The sequence below is a fragment of the Phragmites australis genome, chromosome 6, assembly GCF_958298935.1.
Source record: "Phragmites australis chromosome 6, lpPhrAust1.1, whole genome shotgun sequence".
Taxonomy (NCBI): Eukaryota; Viridiplantae; Streptophyta; class Magnoliopsida; order Poales; family Poaceae; genus Phragmites; species Phragmites australis.
This window is the reverse complement of record NC_084926.1, coordinates 2,811,597-2,827,557: the sequence shown is the minus strand read 5'-3', so window position 1 is coordinate 2,827,557 and position 15,961 is coordinate 2,811,597. Positions and strand designations below refer to the sequence as shown.

The window sequence follows — 15,961 nt, the reverse complement described above, 5'->3', positions numbered from 1 at the left end:
CCGTTTGGATAACTATATACATAACTACTATTTTTCACCGAATGAATATACAATATTTTTTTAATTTACTGAATACAAAATCCATATTAAAAAAATAATTATACACATATTTTTTAATTAAATTAAATCGAATATGTCGTTCGGGAGGTGGGCGATACAAATATATCATCTGAGAGGTGGACGATGCAAATATATCGTTTAAGAGGTAGACGATATAAATATATCATATATTGTATGAAAGAGATCAAATTCTCACTCGATGAATAAACGAGAATTTTTTATCTAATTATTAGATTCGCTGGCAGCCGAAACCATAAAATCTCATCAGTTCACAAAACCATGCAAAGGCCCAGCACATCTATCCGGCTTCGCTGCGGAGGCTGGCGCGGCGCGGCGCCCGCGCACCGCTCTACCTCGCGCCAGCTCCGTCCCCGGCGCCAAATCTCTCGGCTGGGACTCCACCGATCCGCCGCTCCATCGCGCCAGCTCCGTCCGCCCGAGTGCCGCCTCCCAAGTCCCAACCGCGCAGCCTCCTGGTCATGGCTGGCCACCGAGACGTGAGGTGGGGGTGCACAGCCGCACAGCTCCGGATATAAAGCTCCCTCCCCGGAAAGGAAAACGCTCCACTGCCCGCTCCCAGATATAGAAAAGCCGCGCGAGCGCAGGAGGCGAGAGGGCGCGAGGGCGGGCAGGCAGCAGCAACAAAGGCGCGCGAGAGGAGGCTCCCCGGAGAGGAAGGAGGAGAGGAAGAGGAGGAGGAGGAGCAGGCCCCACGCGCCCTTGCCTTCCCCTTCCCTTCTCTCTCCCCCACCCTCCCCCATTCCGTTCGCGCGCTCGTCCCCGCCGCGGAGCACGGTCGGCGGTCCCATCCATCTCCACCGCGACCGGTCCCCGTCTCCCAGGCGCGGCTCGATTCGAGGCAATCGCCGCGGTTTCGAGTGCCGGTTCCTCCGTCCGGTGGTTGGGCGCCGCTGGCTAGGGGCCGCGCGTTTCGTCGCGAGGGGTTGGCGGTGAGACGGTGCGTGCCGTCCGAATTCATGGCGTTTTTTGAATTTCTTGATCCTTCATGTTGCTTTGACCTCCTATATCAGCGCGCATCGCGGTATCGATGCAGTGGGTTGTGGGGTTAGCGCGAGGCAGTGAGCGGCTGTGGTAGATTTGAGAGCGTTTGGTAGGTAGGCAGCGATCGATTGCCTTGATTTGGTTAATTTTCTTGGTGATGCATGTCCACTGTAATTCATGCGATGTGATTTGGGCCATTTGGCTAACGTTCTGCTCTATCAGAGCCAGCTAACTTTGGGGCGAGCAATGGTGCAACACACGTGCTGTACGGACGAGTACTACTGGTGAAGCCTGAGCGATCCTGATGACGATGGGCGTGGTCTCGAGGGAGGTGTTGCCGGCATGTGAAAGACTCTGTTTCCTTTGCCCGTCCTTGCGGACGAGGTCCCGTCACCCGGTCAAGCGGTACAAGAAGTTGCTCGCAGAAATCTTCCCTCGGACACAGGTGAAATCTGTTACAAATGCTCAGGAATTGGGGTCGCAATTGAATTTTGCTTTGTCTAGCTATAGCCTAGTAGAACTCAGCATGACGGATATTTGTTTGATTTGGTTCCTTCCTTCTGTACCATAATCTGGCTTAAGAAAACCGTAAGTAACAGTTGATTATTCTAGTGCTTCTATTTGCATTGTAAATTTAAGAATGGGCATATAATTATCCTAAGCACATTCCTGTTTTAGAAAGTTTCTATGATCGCTGCAAAAGTGCCTGTTATTCTTTACAGGATGAAGGACCAAATGACCGCAAGATAGGCAAATTGTGTGAATATATTTCAAGGAATCCAATGCGCATTCCAAAGGTATATTTCTCTTTTATGCCTCTTTTATATATTTTCTTATTGTAACATGATTTCTCTAATGTGAAGTTGGACACTGAATTTTTATTAAATCATCTTTGCACCCCCTGTGCCATATTTTGTGTCACGCAATGCAGATTTGACCCCATTGGTCATATTCTGTGACAACTCTGTCACACCATGCTGATTTTTTTGATCGAAACAGGTTACTTATCGTATAGAATATGTGATTTTTAGGATCTTTTTGCGAACAGATCTATTTTTATTTTTGCTGGCATATGATCAATGAAAAACAAGATGTCTATCCGACTTTTTTTTTGATAATAGAAGCTTTATTAACTCTTATCGTCATAACAAGGAGATACAACCGCATAAGAGTTTGCTCTCAGTCTCTGTATACCAAGATGCACACAACCCAAAAGACAAAAAAAAGAAACCATCGAACAAAAAAGACAATCTCAAATGTTTGGGCAAACTTGAGATAAGCGACACTATGGAGGTGGAAGCATGATCCGAAGACTAGTACTCCATCCGTGTCTGATGAAGATAGCTTTGATCGCCTGCTCTAGTCACGTACATGCCACTGCTACCATCCCTTGAGAGTTCGACTGCTGAACCATAGACCAATTACGAAGCCAATGTGTACATGTATATATAACCTGCAAAGGAGATGAATTTTTTCTTTTGTTAAAGATAATATCATTTCTGCATAGCCATACCCAGCAAAGCGTTGCTGCTCCAACCAGTATTTGGGCTTTTAATCTTTTATGAATGCCTCTAAGCCAACGTTTGTAGCCACCTGGATGATGAACCATGCGAAACGGGTGAATTGGCAATACAAAAGAGGTGTTTCATTGTCTCATTTTTGTGACAAAAGTAGTACTTCTGACTACCTTGCCACCTTCTATGGTGAATTTCTAGAAAAGAACATTCCATGAAACAATTACTGATGCATTGTCAGAAGTTCAGAGTTCTTTTACCCCTATTCATGGATTGGACTCTTCACTCGTGAAATTTATGCTTTTACACTTTTACAGATTACAGTTTATTTAGAGCAAAAGTTCTACAAGGAATTGAGGGCTGAGCGTTTTGGCTCAGTGAAAGTTGTCATGGCAATCTACCGAAAGGTGATATGTTCTTGTCAGGAGCAACTGTAAGTTGTTTTTGCTTATAAACATCGATGCATTTGCACCCTTGAATACGCCACTGAAGGCTCTAGATACAAAGCATTGGAAATTTCTAATCTATATTCTGAAAAGTTCATTATAGTATCACCACTTTCTAACTATTTTATCGTCAATGATAATTTATTTGCTGTGTAATTGAGGTGGACAACATTTTCGTTTGAACTTGGAGCAAATCTTTTAGTTCTATTCTTTTAGAAAACAGGTTCTTAGTTAGCTTTTATTGAAAGCTAATAACAAAGTCCTACAACAGCAAATGATTTTTTTTATGTTCTATTAATGTGACTAATTACTAAAATGAGTGAAGCCACTGTTTTGCAGGCCTCTTTTTGCCAATAGCTTGCTAACCATTGTAGAGACCCTATTGGAGCAAAACAGACAGGATGACCTGCGGAAAATAGCGTGTCAATCACTTTTTGACTTTGTAAACAATCAGGTATTTATATATTCTGGTAGTCATCAATTTGCAAGATGAATGTATAATGTACTAAAACTCTCTTTTTGGACCATTTTGACTTTGCGTTTTTTTGCCTTCTCATCACAGGTTGACAGTACTTACATGTTCAATTTAGAGAGCCAAATTCCTAAACTATGTCAGCTGGCCCAAGAGATGGGTGAGAAGGAGAAGATATGTATTCTTCATGCAGCTGGGCTCCAAGCTCTTTCATCTATGGTACTTCTTACTAAATCATGTTGCCTTCTGGGGCTGTAGCTGTTTGGTTCATGAGTAGCTTTGTCCTGCAAGGTGCTTTACGGATGGTGCAATTCATAATTATAAACGATATATTTAAAATGTTTTCTCTTTCTTCCCATTATTGTTTTCTCATCATCTTTTTAGTTGGATCTTGTGGGTTTCATCTCTAACCTACGCCAACTTGCTTGGGACAAAGGCTATTGTTGTTGTTGTTCTCTCTTTCTTCCACCACAACATTCAAGATCATTAATTCAATCCCTTCAACCAAACAATGGGGCCTGCACTCCTGCACCATCTCATCTGGGGATGGAGTCATCTGTTCAAGCAACCCAACAGATCATTATTTCATTTCTGCTCTCCTACACTTGCATTTCCTTCTGTTTTTCCAAAATTTTAACGCCTAATTTTGATTTGTGTGGCTTTCAGATTTGGTTTATGGGCGAACACTCCCATATCTCTGCGGAACTTGATAATGTAAGTGTGTTATTTTCCCTTCTCCATTAAGCTGATTAGTTGATTTTACTAAATTAAGCAGTTAAAAGTTGAACCCAACTTTTTACTTTTGATGAAATTTTAGTCTTTTAGTTTTGAATAACCCAGAAATCCGTAGCACTTCCTTTCTTTACAAGCTACAAGCCATAAATAGGATCAGTCGGACAAGAATCTGGCCCGACTTGAACATGTCCTGTGTGGCTCATAGCCTCCTAGTTATCTTCCTTCAAATCACGCAACATAAAGATTTTGCTCATGGCTGGAAGTGCGCAATGAAGTATCACTTTATTTGTCATGGTTCCTCTATTCTCAGCCATTATTATTTGATGATTTCACAGGTTATCTCTGCAGTTCTGGAAAATTATGAGAGCCCGTATGTAAGTTTTGATATTAATGATGCAACCATTGAGGATAAACGGATTCGGTGGGTGCATGAAGTTCTCAAAGCCGAAGGTCATGAAACTCCTGCTGTTACCATTTTGACAAGGGTTCCTTCATGGAAAGACATTAGAGCTGCCCACAGTGCATTAAGTTTGACAAAGTAAATAAGTTTAGGCATGGAATATTTTGAAATATTATGTTGTACTAGGTTTCACTAATATCTTATCTTTTTTACTCATTTTTCCCACACAGAGAAGAACTAGAAAGTCCAAATTTTTGGTCAGGGCTTTGTCTGCACAACCTTGCTAGAATATCCAGGGAAGCAACAACAGTTCGACGAGTTCTGGAAGCTATATTTCGTTATTTTGATACTAACAATCTGTGGTCACCTTCTAAAGGACTTGCATTGTGTGTTCTTCTGGATATCCAAATTGTGATGGAGAAATCTGGTATTCATTATTTTCTCAATCCTCTTATTTTATTAGTAAACATTTTAAACTTAGCTGTGATGGTTAGATAATCGAATTAGGCATGCTTGTATTCAATCATTGCTGATGCTGACAAAAGTTTAAACAATTGGTTGCCAGGACAGAACGCACATATATTGCTGTCTATGTTAGTCAAGCATCTTGAACACAAGAATGTATTGAAACAACCGGATATGATTTTAGACATCATTGAAGTTACAACACGCCTTGCTGAGCACTCCAAAGCTCAATCTTCTACTGCACTAATGGCTGCAATAAGTGATATGATCAGGCATTTGGGTAAAAGCATGCAATCCTTGGTCAATGATGCAGGTTCTGGAGACAACATGGTAAAATGGAACGACAGATATGGGAAAGCTGTTGATGAATGTCTTGTTCAGCTGTCTAGAAAGGTCAATTTTGTAAAGACATTTTAGGAGTCGATTGCTTTTTTCGTTGTCTTTTAGCTATATAACTGCAGGCTACAGATCATTTGCAAGCCATGCCCATCCATGTAAAATGCTTCTCCACTTTGTTTTATGCTTTTCAGGTTGGTGATGCTGGGCCTATTCTTGATACATTAGCTGTAGTTCTGGAGAACATTTCAAGTGCTACAGTTGTTGCGCGGTCAATTATTGCTGCAGCATATCGCACAGCTCAAATAATTGCATCATTGCCAAACTTGTCGCATCAGAGCAAAGTAAGTTGATTAACGATATTTGTCTTTCAATCCTCTACTAATTATACAAGATCTTTAACAATTATATTATATACCACACACTGCAGGCATTTCCTGAGGCTTTGTTTCATCAATTGCTTTTAGCAATGATCTATCCAGATTGTGACACACATTTAGGAGCACATCGGATTTTCTCTGTTGTTCTTGTTCCCTCCTCTGTCTCTCCATGCTCATCTTCTGGCACTTCACAACCAAGCAAGATTGATCTTCAAAGGACATTATCTCGGACTACATCAGTATTTTCATCTTCTGCTGCTTTGTTTGGGAAATTAAAAAGAGAGATGTTTTCATTTCATGAAAGTCCACACTTGAATAACACGAAGCTAATGCCCATTGATGAAAATGCATACCAGCTCAGTGAAAATGATGCAAAATTGTTCAAGTCGCAGACAGTTCAAAGGATGGCTAGTACAAAAGATAATTTGTTACCCTCTTCACTAGATACAAGTACCTCGAGTGGACCAAATCAGGAAAAGGTTTGTGCTACATTCTTCCTTTTGGTGGCTAACAGGCTCCTTAACTGTGCCTATCCTTTCTCAGTAGAATGAAAAGCTTTATTCATTGACATGCAGGATGCAGTCACCCTCATGCTGAGTGCTCGTCAGGCAAACGTTCTCCTTTCCTCCTTATGGACCCAGGCACTGTCACCTGAAAATGTTCCGCTAAACTATGAAGCAATTTCTCATACTTACAGCTTGATGCTACTGTTTTCTGGAGCCAAGGTGAAAAGTCACATTGCTCTGTATCATATCCGAATTCTGTGTTGTGTTTGATTTTCATCTTGTCAATATGAAACAAGAGCATAATACTGTATGCATTTTTGTGTGCTGATATTATTAGGTATTAGAATGCCTTGTAGTTTCCACATATCAACACTATTTGCTAAGGTTCACAGCCCAACACAGGAATCTGTCAGCAAAAAGACAATAAAGCAAAATATAGCATGTTATAGCACCCTCAACTTCATAAGATAATCTCCTTATGGACCAAAGTCTAAACCTTTTTTCTCATTTGAACAAGTATGATTTGCCAGATTATAGATCGAGGGTGAACGTATACAGATATTACACTGTTAAGATAATCATGCGTAGCTGATATGATTCTTTGTTTTGTACTTGCTTTTTTTTTTTTGCCTTAATCTCTACAGATCAAGCTGTAAATTTTTTATAAGATATGACTATATCATTCTCTATGGTTTGACCTACTTACTTGTACTGCAGAACTCAGGCATCGAAGTTTTGGTTGGTAGCTTTCAGCTTGCTTTTTCATTAAGAAGTATTTCATTACAAGCAGGTACATTTTCATTTTTTCGTTACAGTACTCACTAATGCAGTGAATTTTGCTTCAGAAAAACAATAAGCCTTTTAGAATCTTTATCTGCTTAGTTGTTCATTTAGCTGCCCTGATGCAGATCTTCGACATTGTGTCAGGAGAGTGCTAAAATGTGCATAGACTGGTTTAGATTGTTGGCCCAAAACAGTCAATGATTTTTCCTCACGGGGATTAATCATGAAGGCTCATTGACTTCATACAAGACAAACTAATTGCATTTGCTATCACCAAGAGTTCACTGTGTTTTTTTACTAACCAACCACCGACCAGCCATTCTCTCCTGAATATTTATCCACATTTCTACAATCAAAAACAAAAATATGTAAGAGAAACTACATGTGGGATCTTTAAAGGAGAATATGGATTGAACCTGTGACCTCAAGTCCTCAACTGCAACAGCCTTGTGCTCTACCACTAGGACATGGGCGGCCTTCTTTATCCATTTTTTTTTTCTCAAACGCGTATGAGATCTGTGTGTCATTCCATTAATAGAAGAAGAAAAGTTTACAACAAAACAAAGACAAAATAGAAAAAACCAAAACAGACGCGCCACAAACAAACCAAACACAACAACCAACCGCAGTCCTAGGATAAAGCCTAGACTACCCAGACCACAATCTCCGAAGGTCCTGCACTCCGGCTGCACACCAGCATGATCCTTCCTCTGCCACTGCACTCAGGATCAAGTTAACATCTGGTTGAATGCCGTTGAACACACAATCGTTGTGATGTTTCCAAGTCTCCCAAGCCGCGAGAATTACTAGAGTATTCAGGCGTTTCCTTTGTTGCTTATTAACACTCTTAATGGCTCAGCACCACCAGCTAGAGAAAACTACAGTAACCGGTTGAGGTGCCATTGCCTGCAGACCGATCCTTTGAAGAAGAAAGAACCACATCTGCCAAGCCACAACACAAGAAACTAACAGATGCTGGATAGTTTCATCATCCTGATCACATAGCGGACAGCCAGCCGGGTGAGGAGGGCCACGCTTGGCCAATCGATCTGTTGTCCAACATCTGTTGAGGATTGCGAGCCACACACACAAAATTGCATTTCAAAGGAGCCCAAGATCTACATACTCACTTCCACGGCGCAAATCTGATTGATCCAACGAAAAATGCATTATAGGCCGATTTGCTGGAATATATACCTGACCCAGATAGCTTCCAAACATGCTGATCCGACACTCCTTGCTGCAACTCAAACCCTTCCATCAACTCCCAAGTATGAAGATATTCGACCAGCGAGTCAACCGACAAAGCGCCCTTAATATCAGTCACCCAACGACGATCAGTCAAGGCCTGCCAAACTGTCCGCTGATTGATAAACCGACGAGGCACCAAAGCGACAAGATGAGGCACCACTTCAGCGAGTGTTTGCCCATGAAGCCATGTCAGACCAAAATAGCGTGTTTGTACCATCTCCAATCAGAGTCACAATAACCATAGCAAACAAAGTTTTCGTGTTCTGATGCATCTGCACTTGAAAACCTGCCAAGGTCTGGAAGGCTCCGTTTTCTGCAGCCATATTGAATCGGCCGGCACACCCTTTTGCCAAGGGACTAAGCAATTACCTCCATTTTCTTGCTCCTGTCCCTTCCACAAAAAACCCCGTCTGATAAATCGGGGTTGCAGTGAGAACAACCTTTACCAGAATTAATCTGCCCGCCTGGTTCAACAAGGATGCCTTTCAACCCGGTAGATGATCCGACACCTTATCGACTAGCAGCTGCAGCTCAGCTTTGGTAGGCTTCCTGATCGGCAGACGGAGCCCAAGATATGAACAAGGAAAACTCTTTACCTTGCATGACATGCAGTTCTGGACAACCGTCCTATCTTCTTCTTGGCATTGGATAGGTGTTACAGAGTATTTGAGAATATTCATCTTAAGGCTCGAAGCTAGACCGAAAGACTGAAGCAGCTGCTTGATGAACTCCAAATCCTCGGCTGTGGGATGAAGAAACAGCACCGCATCATCCGCGTACAAAGAAACGCGGTGCTGAAGACCTCGTGTCGAAAGGGGCTGCAACAAACCTTCTGAAGCGGTCTGATTGATCAAGGAATTCGGCACATCCATTTTGTAGTTTTGCAACAAATTTTTTCTCTTACAGTGTCTCGCAAGAGGTATCAGCATCGCCCTCTTTCAACCATAAAATACGAGACGAAGCCGCGCAATTGTACATTCAAGAGAGGCCAGACCAAGACAATGTTTTTTCAGTATTTTGCGCAACCATTCCTCCTCTATAGAAAGATGTCTTGAGTCCTGAGCAATCTCCAATTGGTGAAGAATTTCATTAGCCATAGCCAATTGAGACTTAATATTACCAACTTTCCTCTGACTCCAACTCTGCAGACCCCTACTCAATCTTTTCAATTTGATATGCAAACGCTCTATCAGGCAGACAGCCGCAACAGGTGCAGTCCAATTTTGCTGTACAACATCCTGGAACCCATCTAGTGTTGGCCAAAAACTCTCAAAATGGGAACACCGCTTGCCACGTGTATTAATGTTGAGACCAAGTAGGAGTGGACAATGATCTGACACCGTACGCTGCGCTCTGTAACAACGAATCCGGGAAGATCCATATCCTGCCTTGACTCTGTCTACATTTTCCTTTTCCCTTTATTGTGGATCTCCTTGATCCTGTTGATGTACATGTTTTCTTTTACTCTCTATTTTTTAATATATAAAAAATAGCACAGTAGGGGGCTTCCCCTACTGCACAGTTTCAAAAAAAAAAAAAAAAGATCCATATCCTGATTGATTATGCTTAGACCTCTTTTAGCCAGTGGGTGATGAAATAGACCTGAGAACCTATTGCTCTCTAAAAGGATAATGTAGCTACCTTATAAATTTAGCATTAAGGTAGTTTACCTCAAAATTCAGAAGTTAGATAGATTGCTAAACTGCAGCATATGACATCATTTAATTTGATAATTGAGGATAAATATTCCTACGTATAACATTACACCTAAATTTCCATGCTGTGACACTGTTATGCAAAAGGGTTGTTGCTAACATTTTAGCTTGAGCTCCAATGACTAAGAATCAATAGTGGTCCTTTTCAATGAAATTTACTTGAGAAGTTACTAAAAGTTACTAAAATTTCATCGTACAAGCTTTCTATTTTTTTTCTTGAACACGCAGGAGAGTTACGGATCATTTCATTAAAGAGAGGAAAAAACAGATACAAAACCGAGTACACTTAGAACAACATCGCGCTACACAAATAGAAGAAACGACCACGATCAAAGACTAAACAAGGACACAAACTACCTAGCAAATAAACCTTGGAGACCTCGCGCACCGGCAGCACCCCAAACAACCCCCTCAATTAACACTGAACTAACCACTGAATTGACGCTCGGAGAAGTATTATTAAACACAGTCATTACGGTGTTCCACAACTCCCAAGCCACAAGAATGACAAGAGAGTTAAAACCTTTCCTCAGAGGCTTATCGACCAATTTATACACGTCAAGCCACCAATATGAGAAAACCACATCAATTGGCTGAGGCGCCACTGCCTTCAAACCATAATTCTGGAGAGTGTTGAGCAAAGTGTTGAGCCATACTTGCCTAGCAAACGCGCAACAGACCAGAATGTGTTGAATGGATTCAACAACTTGATCACAGAACAGGCAGGAGACTGGATGGGGCAATCCCCTACTAGCCAACCGATCGGTTGTCCAACACCTGTTCAGAATAGCAAGCCAAAGAAAGAATTTGCACCGAAGAGGAGCCCAAAACTTCCAGATACGCTTCCAAGGAGCGAAAATAGAGGATCCTATGAAGAAAGAGTTGTACGCCGATTTGCTTGAATAAACGCCTGACTCAGAGAGTCTCCAGATATGTTGATAGCTCACCCATTGCTGCAAGACAACCGATTCCAACAATTCCCATAACTGAAGATATTCCACCAGTGCACTAACAGAGAGAGCCTGCTTTATATCCGACACCCACCGATGTTGATCAAGAGCTTGATAAGATTATGAAATTCTATTTTGAAGTTTTCTATTATCCGACACCCACCGATAACTGAAGATATTCCACCAGTGAATTTCTATTATGACAGCGATCCCCCTTTATATCCGACACCCACTGATGCTGACAGATGAAGTTTTCTATTATGAAATTCACTAACTTCTAATAAGACTATGAAAGCTCCAATGACACTTGATAAGTTACTAAAAGTTTTCACAGTCTTCCTGGGTACCCAAGTACTTATCAAATGGACTGTCACTATATAATTCCTACCGATTCACTATTCCGAGCTATGTGTAGTAGAAGTCTTGTGCTTCTGCCAAATATTTTGTGCAATGAACATTTCTTTCCTTCAGCAATATTATATATTGATAATTGAATTATGTCGCATGTTCTGCAGGTTTTCTTCCACCATCACGCAGGCGCTCTCTTTTTACTTTGGCAACTTCTATGCTCGTATTTTTCTCAAAAGCTTTTAACGTTCCAGCTCTCACTCCGATTGTGAAACATTTATTGTCTGAAAGAACAGTAAGTGAAATACACTTCCTTTGCTTCATTGCGACGATTTGTGTGGTGAAGCCATGTGTGAAAATCATCTAGAATGTCCACAAAGAGTAAATTTTGGCTACTTTCTTTTTGTGGTCGTGTGCATCCGTGCTTTGCAAAAGCCGGGAGTGAACTCTTATGTGTTTGTATCACCTTGATGCAATGCTAAGGGTCAATAAAGCTTTCTTTATTAGACAAAGAGTAAATTTTGACACCATCAAGCTGGCTAAAAAAATTAGACCAACCTAGCATGAACTAGGTGGCTTTCTATTAAGAAGAAATAGACATCCAAATTCGAGTTGAAGATGATTTGAACTTAAGGGGTGTACACCCACACCTCCCACCAACTGAGCTAGGCTCGGTTCCGTCAAGCCAGCTAAAGATTTTTCGAAACCAAGGGCAGGAGCTCTACCATTCATTTCAAGAAGAAGAGAATACACCGGCCCCAATGGGGAAACACCACAAAGATAATACAAACACAAATATGATACATGGTCTGAAGGTTATTTTCTCTTCTGCTTGATACATCTGCTGCTGGTTAACATTTGAGTTTAGGATCCATACTTGTGCGCTACCAATATTCTGGGACCAGCACCGGATCAATTCTAGCCAGTACCATGCTATATAAATCTACTAGACCTGCCTATTGTAAAGTGATCTAGAATGTACTGTTCATCATTGGATTCAGCTGTTTCTTGGGGTCAATAAGATTATTTCAGTTATTCTTTTTATGTGCCTTTTTTTTTAAATTCTTGTACATGCCCTTTGTTTTATAAATATCACAGGTGATGTTACTGTGAAGTTTGTGTCGCTATTTGACAGACAATTTTTTTTCTAGGTTGATCCATTTCTTCGTTTAGTTGAAGACCACAGATTACAGGCTCTTGATAGAGCTGCTGAACCTTGCTCGAAAGTATATGGCTCAAAAGAAGATGATGATCTTGCTCTGAAATCTCTCTCCAACATTGAGATGAATGAAGATCAATCAAAAGAAACATCAGTGTCTCTTATTCTTAATAGCTTGGAAGATCTAGCAGAGGTAAAGCACAAAAAGATTATGATATATTCATGTCTTGTTTTTTTCCATGTTGTGAGCCTATGACTGCTGATTGACAATATTCTGTTGTTTTTTCCTTCTGCAGTCAGAATTGTCTACTATAAGAAAACAATTGCTTGAGGAGTTTTCAGTAGATGATGTCTCTCCTCTGGGTTCTCATTTTACTGAAACACCTTCAAAATCTCCAGCACATAATGCGAAGCTGCACCAAAAATCTTTAGAGGTGATCAGCCTTGTTCCGTAATAGATTAGGAAAGATTAAACACTAGTCAGCTTTGCTTTCTTTTTGTTCTTATATTACGATGGGACTTGTGCACAGGTTATTCCATTGGGCTTTGTTTTTGAAGATGATACCCTCGTTGAACCATCTGACAGCTTAGCAGAACCTCAGTTGCAGCACCCATCAGATAGCAGCCTTCTTGATGTCAATCAGCTTCTTGAATCAGTATGTATTTCTCATAGTTACTGTACATTGTTTGAAAAGCGTCGAAAAAGCTTAATATATTCCATGAGCATCTTATTCAATAATTGCTTTGTGAATACTGCCAATTGTAATATAGAATCTCATACCATGCCCTGAAATATCTTACATGACAGTAAAATTAAGAGCGTTTTAAAATGCATTTATTCATGCTGATAAGAGTTTAACTTTTCCAGGTTTTGGAAACATCTCAGCATGTTGGAAGATTGTCAGCGTCAACAAACCACGATTTACCTTTCAAGGAGGTAGCCAATCAATGTGAAGCTCTTTTGGAGGGAAAGCAGCAAAAACTATCTGTCTGCGTGAGTGTCAACCAAAAAGAGGTTAGTACCTCCGGAAAGATCATGAGAAACTTGAGCTGTCCACAGTTAAACAGCTAAAAATGGTAAAAACACTATTGTTCTGACAGTTTGGACTTTGGATAGTACTTTAAACGAGTTCATCTTGCAATCTCATGAGTGATGGAAGTATTTTTCCCCGTTAGATATAGTAGTGTTTTTTAATTTACATGTTCCATGCGTACCTTGGTATTGCAGTCGCTCTGATAGGTAATTTTAATCAAGGTAAACTAAGCAAATTAATTTTAGGACCTTTCAGTCTTCATTGTTCATGCCACTTTGAAATTAATTTTTTGAAGGTATATACAGTATAAATCCTCTACTAGGTGCCATCACGCTAACATTTTTTTATATATATTTGAGCATCAAAATCAACAATAACATATACTGTGGCGCCTTATATGTCTTCGGTTATCTTCATCCATATTATGCTCACAAGATTCCTTGAATTCAGGATAGTGAATTACCCACGGAGAAGCTCGAGCCATCTCAGCAGGTTTCTCAAACAGATAGGTTTCTGTGCGCAGCTGATGAACAATGCCACTCCAATTTCTGTAAGCTGCCAGTGCTGAGTCCCTATGATAAATTCCTTACAGCTACTGGCTGCTAAGATGACTGCTGCTGGAATGCACATATTGGTCCGATATCTATTACTAACAAAGCGAGGATGACTTTATACCTCGAAAATTCAGTATCTGGTGGTTCTTACTCGATGCACGCTGAAAATCAGACGATTTCGATAGCTCCCTTTGCGGATGTTGATTGGGACAAGGGTTTGGTCGAGCCTTATTAATGAAAACCGAGGAGAGTTACATTGGCGTGCAAGATGACATGATTGCCATGTTTGTAAATGATCCCCATTCGCTTCGTCCGCACAAAAAGAATTTGTAACAGCGTCACGCCGGCACCAGTTGTTTGTCTACTCCCGACTCGTAAGATCATGGGAGATGTAATTCTGACCCCAGAGTCAGTTGATTTTGTGCGTGCAATCTGTTAGATTTGCAATGTAATTCTGTCATTAACAAGCCCTTTCACATACGTAATTATGCTAAAATGGGCTCGCCATGTCGTGTCATTGATATTGATACATGACAGGAAAAAACATTCACTAATAGACCTGCCTTGAAGACTGCTTGGGGTGGTGACCGACTCTGACTGACTCTGAACGCGGTGAAAGTGGAAACTAGTGTTAGCTACTGCAGTTGGTTAGCGGTGAACACATATATGTCAACCATCATGATCTGTCTTCCTGTACGAAACGTCACGAATAAATGAAAAGTCTGAACGAAGTCTTTAATTCCCCGTCGCACGCGCGCGGGTCCTGTCTTTGTGCAATTTTCTACCATTGGCTTCCACGACCGGGTCGGTGTTCTTCGTTGCTTGCTACAACACGAGGTGTTTGTTTCCGTTATTGACTAGCGGCTAATGTGGATCGGACACGCAGCGTTCATCTGGTCGCATCGCATGCACGAATTAAGGATTGTTTTATAGGTTACCTCATGTATTAATATATAATCTTAAGATGATTTAATAAATAACATCTATAATAAATTGTCTTTTTAATTATCTCGTAGTAATTTTACATTCCTTTAATTTATGTTGTGCGTGCACATGAGTTTGAACCGACGCGCACGCGCAGTATTCGGTTGGTTGGTCCTTGCCGTCGAAACAGCGTCGAGCGGCCGGGCTCGGTACTTCATCGGCCGGAGCGTCGAGCAGGAGAGGATTTGGGTTGGACTGGGACCGATGGCTGCTATCCATCTACCCCACCCGACCGACGTATCACGCGCCAGCTTCCTTCCTTCCTAGAAGTGCCCCAACGCAGCAGTCGCCGCACCAACCAGATTTAGCTGAAAATGTTTTTTTTAGATCAGGAGCTTCATTGATTAAATAGTTGCTGGATGCTTTATAGAGCCACTCACCCCACTGCAAATTACTCGAAACCTGGTTCGCACACATGAGAGCGGCCCTGTTACAAGGATGCTTTGAAAAAAAAAGAGAACAAAATCCTCACAACTCAAAGATTACAGCCTGAAATTTCATATAGACTCCGAAAGAAACTTACTACTTCGGCCATAAATATGTGACATTTTAGATAATATTCGAATCAAACTTTTAAAACTTTGATCATTATTTTTTTCACAAATATTTATGTTAGATCAATTAAAATCGTATATACAGATTCAATTTGAAAATACTTTCTCCTTATCACAACATTATTATATTTTACAAATATATTCAAATAAAAATAGTGTTCAAAGCCACACTTTAAAAACCATAACTTTGTGTAAGAGATCAAGTATTTGTGACCATATGAGGTACATCCATACAACTAAACTCAGCGAAAGCATACATAGGATTGTAATCCGAACGGCTACAAGTCACTGAAACTACACTGTTTTACCTAGG

At 40.9% G+C, this 15,961-nt stretch overlaps 1 protein-coding gene across 7 annotated transcripts; it reads left to right on the top strand.

The window, feature by feature from the left end:
* The first annotated feature begins 567 nt into the window (after positions 1 to 567).
* Positions 568 to 14,664, top strand: LOC133921082 (protein SEMI-ROLLED LEAF 2-like). 7 transcript variants are annotated; one of them, XM_062365811.1, is made up of 21 exons: positions 569 to 1,018; positions 1,115 to 1,171; positions 1,285 to 1,507; positions 1,785 to 1,859; positions 2,894 to 3,009; positions 3,362 to 3,476; positions 3,585 to 3,713; positions 3,879 to 4,208; positions 4,565 to 4,767; positions 4,860 to 5,056; positions 5,195 to 5,487; positions 5,625 to 5,774; positions 5,861 to 6,289; positions 6,386 to 6,535; positions 7,034 to 7,106; positions 11,531 to 11,658; positions 12,515 to 12,715; positions 12,819 to 12,956; positions 13,053 to 13,178; positions 13,391 to 13,537; positions 14,007 to 14,664. In XM_062365811.1, exons 3-21 carry the CDS (start codon positions 1,367 to 1,369, stop codon positions 14,160 to 14,162), a joined length of 3,297 nt encoding a protein of 1,098 aa, XP_062221795.1. In that variant the 5' UTR covers positions 569 to 1,018; positions 1,115 to 1,171; positions 1,285 to 1,366; the 3' UTR covers positions 14,163 to 14,664. The 7 variants fall into 7 exon arrangements, with proteins under 7 accessions (XP_062221797.1, XP_062221795.1, XP_062221794.1 ...); XM_062365810.1 differs by having other exon boundaries at positions 1,115 to 1,175; XM_062365813.1 differs by lacking the exon at positions 1,115 to 1,171 and having other exon boundaries at positions 568 to 1,018; positions 5,408 to 5,487.
* Positions 14,665 to 15,961: the final 1,297 nt, after the last annotated feature.